The following is an 8,352-nucleotide window of genomic DNA, read 5'->3' on the forward strand; positions in this document are numbered from 1 at the left end:
GTAGGATTTTCAAGCGAGATCGTTGCCGGTGCCCCTGGACTGGCTCTTGTGCGGGTGACACATGAGGTTTTTTGAGCGAGATGAGCATGGCCGTTGCCAGTACTGCCTGACTGGCCTTCGTGCGGGTGACACGTTAAAGCACCCACTACACTCTCTGAGTGGTTGGCGTTAGGAAGGGCATCCAGCTGTAGAAACTCTGCCAAATCAGATTGGAGCCTGGTGTAGCCATCTGGTTTCACCAGTCCTCAGTCAAATCGTCCAACCCATGCTAGCATGGAAAGCGGACGTTAAACGACGACGACGACAGCGAGGACTACCAATCTTGTCTTTTACTTGTTTCAGTCATTAGTCAAATGTATCAACCCCAGTACTTATTTTTTAAAACCTAGTAATTATTCTATTGGTCTCTTTCACCAAACTGCTAAGTTACAAGGATGTAAACACACTGGTACTCGTTGCCAAGCAGTGATGGTGATAGGGGCAAACACAGACACAAAAACACACATACAGATATATATATATGGATGTATATGACAGGCTTCTTTCAGTTTCTGTGTACCAAATCCACTAGTAAGGCTTTGGTCAGCCCAAATCTATAACAGAAGACACTCGCCTAAGGTGCCATGCAGTGGGACTGAACCCCAAACCATGTGATTGGGAAGCAAACTTCTTACCACATAGGTATGTTTGTGCGTTTGTTTACAATTTTATCATAACAGAAAAGAAAGTACAAATAATATCGATCTGTTGTGCCTAGTAAATGTTTTAAGGATCGTGAATTGATAAAAGATTACATCCCTAGAGATTGACAAATTTAAATGTTATTTATAACATCCAATAAGTGAAAAAGTTTTGGGCATACCTCAAGCAAAGAAATAAAATAGAAATAAATATTTATCTTCTTTGTTTTTCAGATGTTATGGATAAAGTAGTTTAAAGAAGATTTGGCTGCTATTTGTAGCAGATCGAGTGACCACATAAAGGTTTCACATATGTTGATCTCCATGGCAATGGACCACGTAAAGGTTTCACATATGTTGATCTCCATAGCAATGGAGATCAGCATAAACAATAATGTCAACAATGGAGGCTTTTGATAGGCTAAAATTACCTACTTTTAAATGCATGTAACTACGTCAAAATTATATTTTGAAAATAATCTGGTGTAAACTCAAAAAACTTCAATGGCCGAAAGAAACTTAACAAGATCCATCTTCTCTAATTTATATCAGTTCCAATTTGGAATTACTACCCTCCTAAGTGGATAGCCTGCATTGCATCTTGTGGAGTGCACAACTTTTATCTTCTATCTTTAACTTGTTTCAGTTGTGGGGCTGCAGACATGCTGGGGCACCACCACGAAGAATTTTTAGTAGAATGAATTGTCCCTAGGATTTATTATTATTATTCTTTAAATCCTGGCACTTATTCTATCGATCTCTTTGCCGAACCACTAAGTCACAGGGATGTAAACACCATCACCAGTTGTCAAACAGTGGGGTTAGGGTGGGGGGAGGAGGACAGACACAAAAACATACACACAAACAAACACACATATATATATAAACGATGAGTTTTTTTCAGTTCCTATCAACCAAATCCACTCAAAAGTCTTTGGTTGGCCTGAGGCTATAGAAGACACTTGCTTAAGGGACTGAACCGAGAACAATGTGGTTGGGAAGCAAACTTCTTATCACACAGTCATGCCCTGTGCCTGATCATACATTCTTTCGAAGTTGGGGAGGGCCTTAGCTACGGAATGAGAATCATGGTAATGAGCTGATGTAGCTTGGAATACAGGTTGACTCTGCTAAGTGAGCAGAGATAGGGATGGAGGTTGGAAAAGTATTCTGAATGACTGGGAGTGAAACAGCATCCATAGCACTATGTAGAGGGTTATAGCAAAAAGTTCTCTTGAAGTTGCATTGCAAAGGTAAAAGAGGTAAAGAGCTGCTTCGATCATGAATGACTATGGGATAAGAAAGTTACTCTCTGAAGCACAAATCTGGGCAAGGTTGTTTATGGAAGATCCGCATACCAATCTCCCCTCTCCACCCCACCTATGTTATCCAAGGGAACAGCAAAGGCCGATACAGCTCGGCACCAATAATGTTGCAACTCATTTCTGCAGTTGAGTGAACTGGAGCAACGTGAAATAAAGTGTCTTGCTCAAGAACACAACACACAGCCCGGGCTGGGAATCAAACTCACTACTTAATGATTGTGAGCTCGATGCTCTAACCACTGAGCCATGCATTTCCACATTGTAGCCTTCTTGTTTTAATGTGGTAAGGTGGATGGATGTGTATAGTGTCCCAAAATGTGATGGGGGTATAAACAGAGTACATTTATAAGAGAAAGAAACAAAGAGGAAAAAAAGAAAGACAGAGATATAATGAGGAAAGAATAGAAACAGGTGACAATGAGGTGGCTAGATATAATAAATACAGAAACATTTTATAATGAAATATGTTTAAAGTAAGAAAGTTCTGATCTTGCTTCTGACCAATCATAATCTTTCAAATTTAACTGAGAATATGTTAGTCAGAAGTGTGCATGTTGAACACCTTTCAAAACATTCTCTCCTCTCCCCCATCAAGTTTATATATGCAGCATGTTTATAAGAAAGAGGTAGAGAAGAAAGGAATAAAAGAGACAGAAAAGTGAATAAAATGGGGGTAGATAATAGACTACATAGAGAGATTTTAAAACTGAGAGAAAGTCACATACACACTCATGCATACAGATTTCATATATACAAAGGCACACAGTCAATGATAATGAGGATATTAGCTCATTAATCAAGTCAAACTTTCTTTTATCTTTCTTTGTATTTTTCTTCCTTTTTCTTCAGTTCTTTTGCTTTCATGTTTGCAGGAAGGTGACTATATGGTGGCTATATACTTAAAGTCCTTGACAACTGATTCATTATTCCAGAGTTGAAATCTAGCTTGTACCATTTAAAAGTGCCATAGCATTTGTTGTTCTACTGTTATCAGTTGGTTGTGTTGCAGCCACATCCATTTTAAAATGTAAGACACACACACAAATGCACACACACACATACACACACACACAGAGCCAATGAATGAGCTTTTATGTAGTTGCTTGGCCTGCAAAACATAGCAACCCAGTTTACTTATCTAGCACCTTTCCTTCTTAAAAATGTAAAGGGACAATGTAGGGATGGTAGTGTCATGGTCTGCTTTAATCATAGGCATGATCAGTCAGGGCAAACCTGGAGATAAGCAACAACAACTGCCACAGCAGCTGTCTGCGCCACCGCCACCACCACCACCACCAAAAGGACTCAAAATATTTAAAACCAAATAAGACTGAGAACAATTCATGATAATCGAATCATTATTTGGATGAATCTTGAGTTTAAAATAAAACTTATAAGACATTATAGAATGGCTAATAAAAGATATACAAAGATAGGTCATGTGATTTTGTGAGAGTTCCTTTTTCTGTTATTCACAAAATAACATCAGTTTTTTTTAGCTGTGAACACAGCACACACAAAATACAACTGAACCAATTTCCTTTTATGGTGTCAAGCCACCAAACTTCAAGAGTTCAAAACTGAACCTGGACTCTATTAATCCCCACCCAGGAGGTGGGAAACAGCTTCAGGTACTGCACCTCTTCTGATAACTAAATAATAAAAATATTCCACATACACTAAAAGAAAATAGAATGAAGACAAGACATGGAATGGGAATCAGGGATTTGCAATCATCTCACCAAAATCATCATCATCATCATTTAACATCCATTTTCCATGCTTAGCATAGGTTAGATGGTTTGACAGGAGCTGGCAGAAGCGTTAGCACGCCGGGCGAAATGCTTAGCGGTATTTCGTCTGCCGCTACGTTCTGAGTTCAAATTCCGCCGAGGTCGACTTTGCCTTTCATCCTTTCGGGGTCGATAAATTAAGTACCACTTACGCACTGCGGTCGACATAATCGACTTAATCCGTTTGTCTGTCCTTGTTTGTCCCCTCTGTGTGTAGCCCCCTGGGGGCAGTAAAAAGAAATAGGAGCTGGCAAGCTGCACCAGGTTCCAATCGTCTGTTTTGAGATGATTTCTATAGCTGGATGCCCTCCCTGATGCCAACTACTTTACAGAGTGTACTGGGTGCTTTTTACATGGCATCAGCACAGACACTCTTTAGGTGGCACCAGCACAGGTACTTATGTGACACACAAACACACATGTGACTGTATTGTAAGAAGCTTGCTTCTCAACCACATGGTTCCGAGTTCACGACACCATGGGCAAGTGCCTTCCAAAATAGCCTTGGACTGACCAAAGCCTTGTGAGTGGATTTGGTAGACAGAAACTTAAAGAAGCCTATCATATGTGTGTGTGTGTATGTCTCTCTCTCTCTCTCTCTCTCTCTCTCTCTCTCTCTCTTTCTATCTGTTCCCCACCACCACTTGATGACTGGGGCTGGTGTGTTTATGTCCCCATAACTTAGCGGTTCGGCAAAAGAAGCCTATAGAATAAGTACCAATCTTAAAAGAATAAACATACTAGGATTGATTCATTCAGCTAAAAATTCTTCAAGATAGTGTCCCATTTGCCCATGATAGAGAGATAGAGAGATAGATAGATAGAGAGATAGATAGATAGAGAGATAGATAGATACTAACATGCATACATAGACATACAGACATTTGTAGAATATCCATCTACAAACAGTCATATTCTGTTGTCAATTTTGATTAATTGTTCCTTAAGTTCATTAAAGCTACTGCTACTACAAGCTTTTCATTAATACACAAAAAGGACATTTAGGTAAAAAAAAAAATTTATTGTAAGTGCCAGCTCTACAACAATAATGGTGAGGATGCTGACAACAACAACAATAATGGTTACAAAAAGAGTGTTTGTCAATGACAGAATATTCCAATAAAATTTGTGGGTGAAGATAACTTACATTAACTTTCCAGTCAAAATTATGTAGTTCCCTCTCTGAGATGCTGTCTGTCTTTGCAAGCAACTGTTCCACAATGTCTTCCCTACGGCAGTCTATCACCTCAAAGATACTTTGCTTGTACTCATCTGGAACTGTGTCACCAACATAACTAAATATCTGCAGTAGAAAATTAAAATAGGATTTAACATAGCATCCACATAAAGGCTCTTTATTTGGGGACCAAACTATTAAAACTTCATGGGTTGGATGAAGAAATGTAGCAAGAATGTAGGGCAGATTCAGGAGTAATAATATTAGCATTGATCTTAGTTTGATCATTTATATGAAATGATGCTTAGAGGCAGGGTTCTATAGGCTCATTCAATTTACATTGTGATGAAAACTTGGACATATAATTGGTACAAACACATTATCTTAACTATTTTACATGTATAATTCAACCAACAATATGGATTATATATAAATCTGTAGATGCATTTTAATTCCAGAAGTGCTTCCAAAGTCCAGTGCTAAGTTAACTGCATTCTAATGACATGAAGTGAATGAAAGATAAATTTCCTGCTCAATAAGATACTGGCATACTGAAGGTAATAATTGCAGTATGATCTGGTACCTATTCCAGAGGAGTTCACTGAAATGAGGAAAAGTGAAGCAACAAAACACTTGCAGTGAATTTGAACCAAGAGTCATTGAGGATATAGTTTAATACCTTAAGTATTCAATCATTTTGCCTTCACATATGAATAGTAAGGGTCCTAATTTTCAAATAAGTGTATAAAGAGGGTTTTCTCACATAAATATTTAGGAAGTAGGAAGGTATGGTGTTCAGGCATTTTTCAGAAACATCAATTGAAGGGGGATAGGAAATGAAATTTAATAACGAATTCAGTTGCTAAAGAGTTTAGAGACAAACAACTACTGTAGTTGTCACTACAATTAGATACACTTGCTGCCATAAACCACTTTACCAAGAATGGGAGTAACAACTATTTCCATAGGCAGCCAGAGGTAAGCAAACTAATGCAACAGTACCATAAATGCTCAGAGTAGCAGAACAAATGACTGTAGTCTTGTTTGAACTTGTGACAATGACTGACTCCCATATTTATCCCTTTAGCATTTAAACCGGCCATATCCAGCCAAATTATTCTACGTCTTTTATGTTCAAAGATCTGGCCTCTTCCATCTACCCTGTAATGTTATTCTAAAAATAAACAATCGCATCATCAAAATCTTGAAGCAACAAGATAATGCTTGATTAGTTCAAAACAATATGAATAAATAAGTATCACATTTGACAGAATAATCTGAATGCTAAAGGGTTAAAGAAATAAATATAAAAGAGAATGATTCCATTTCCTCACCTGGTCTTTTGTCCAAGACTCTTTACCAGCAGTTAGTACCAACTCTTCACAGCCATCACACACCTGCCAAAACTGTTGTATATTCCACACACTACTATAGTCTTTGTAATGCAATATATAACGACTATCTTTATACAGTTGGCTAATGATACCATGAAAAAGCTGAAAAATAAAAACAATAAATTTAAAGAAAATAGAAGAGACAATGATGATGATAATTATTAATCTGGACTGCTAGACTAACTACAGTAGAAATTACACATGAAGAGGAATGAAAGAGCTTCTCTTTGTAGTTGATCAAAGTGAAGCTAAATTCTCTCAAATCCCACTCTACTGTCTTAAAAATTACACACTGTGCAATATAGTCCTATAATTAGAAAATAATGAGATGGTCATAGCTGGAATGCTTTTGGTTATTAGTCTACTCAATCAGGGTTGACCCAGAGCTAGACAACAGCATGGACAACTCACTTCGGTTTATAGAGAGTTCTTTATGTTCTGGTTGCCAACACATAAATGTTTTTTCTTACAAGAAATAAAAGGAGGAACCAGAAGTAATACAAAACATATTTGTGGCACTAATGACAGATCATTGTTAATAACTACATCCAAGGTTTTGAGACAGTTGTATCTCACAATCATAAAAAAATAAATCTGGTAATTCTACAGCAGCATTCAGGTTCTTCCAGCAGAATATGAGGCATTTGTTTGCAAGTGAGAGATAACACTCTCAGTCAATTAGAGAGAAAGAAATTTGCTGAAAAAGTGTCTTTTCATGAATGTCAGGAGTAGATGATTGCACTAGTATGGACATGTATTGTGAATCAATGATAAATACTAGGTGAACAAGAGGCATGCTGGAGATGAAAGATAATAGAAGAGACAATAATGGAAATAGTGAGTAGGGTAATAATGATAATGAATCTGGAATATCAGACTGACAACAATACAAATTACACGATGGACAATGAAAAAGCCTCTCTCTGAGAGTAGAAAAAAGTTACATCACACATGGATATGTGGGTATTTTGAAAATGCAACTGGGATTACTTTTCTTGAAACCTTCCACAGTCTTCACATTTCCCGAGCCAAATCCTGGTATTTTCTTCAGTTCATTGACTGCTACATTCAGCCTGTAGATATAGCCATATTTATGATGATGCATTCTTTTTTGCCCTTTGTCCAGAACAATAATACCTGGTCAACTTACACTTCTGGAGGATTTTTGCAAATCTTACAAGAAATTATAAAAATACATGAGTATGTCTGTAACTATTTCGTACACATTCAGTGTCTTTGTAATCAAAGACCAGTTGCTGCTAGGCTACTGAATCAACAAGCTTGCAGTATTGTTTTTAAGGTGCCAAATACACTTTACTAAAGAAGCAAGTGCAGAAGTATTTTGCATCTGTAGAGCTGTTAAAAGTAAAGTATTTACATATTTGCCATCAAATATCAGTGCAGTGCTTCATTATTTGAAAGTTTATTGGTAACTGAAATGTTATATTGGTATGTCCTGCATTATGACAACGTATTTCATCATCTGCGTGACTGACCCATATGGTGTACCTCACCGACTGACACTGCTTGCTGTGTCTGTCCACCATTTATTGGTAGTGAAACAGCCCACTCGGGGGTGTCTGCCACAACACCTACCCCCTTTGAGGTTTTTTTTTCTTCTTTCACACAGCATTTTTTTCTTTTTGTTTCATTTCTTTTTCTTCCACATACAGAATTATTTTTCTCTTCAGAATGCTGCAGGTAGTACCAGTCTACATCGTTTACTGGTAGCGCTATTAACACATAGCAACCTGACTCAAATCCTTCACACAGATTTACGCTATTTTTCACTGCGTGTAGTTCAGTTCTGTGTTAGAGTTCCAGTTTTATCAGACATTTTTTTCTTCAGAATCTTCTTTCAATAGTATTTATATATTTTTCACTGTGTGTAGTTCAGTTCTGTGTTAGAGTTCCAGTTTTATCAGACATTTTTTTCTTCAGAATCTTCTTTCAATAGTATTTATATATTTTTCACTGTGTGTA

The 8,352-nt window shown here is 37.4% G+C and overlaps 1 protein-coding gene across 1 annotated transcript in view; it reads right to left on the reverse strand.

Annotated features, from left to right (window-relative positions):
* LOC106883741 (COMM domain-containing protein 8) overlaps positions 1-8,352 on the reverse strand; it is a 67,168-nt gene that overhangs the window by 28,840 nt on the left and 29,976 nt on the right. Inside the window, exons 2-3 of the mRNA XM_014934856.2 lie at positions 6,310-6,471; positions 4,946-5,101 (exon numbers count right to left, since the gene is read on the reverse strand). Of these exons, the coding sequence (XP_014790342.1) occupies positions 4,946-5,101; positions 6,310-6,471 (318 nt within the window). The remainder of the gene's footprint in view (positions 1-4,945; positions 5,102-6,309; positions 6,472-8,352) is intronic.

Source organism: Octopus bimaculoides, chromosome 13 (genome assembly GCF_001194135.2).
Source record: "Octopus bimaculoides isolate UCB-OBI-ISO-001 chromosome 13, ASM119413v2, whole genome shotgun sequence".
Classification (NCBI taxonomy): Eukaryota; Metazoa; Mollusca; class Cephalopoda; order Octopoda; family Octopodidae; genus Octopus; species Octopus bimaculoides.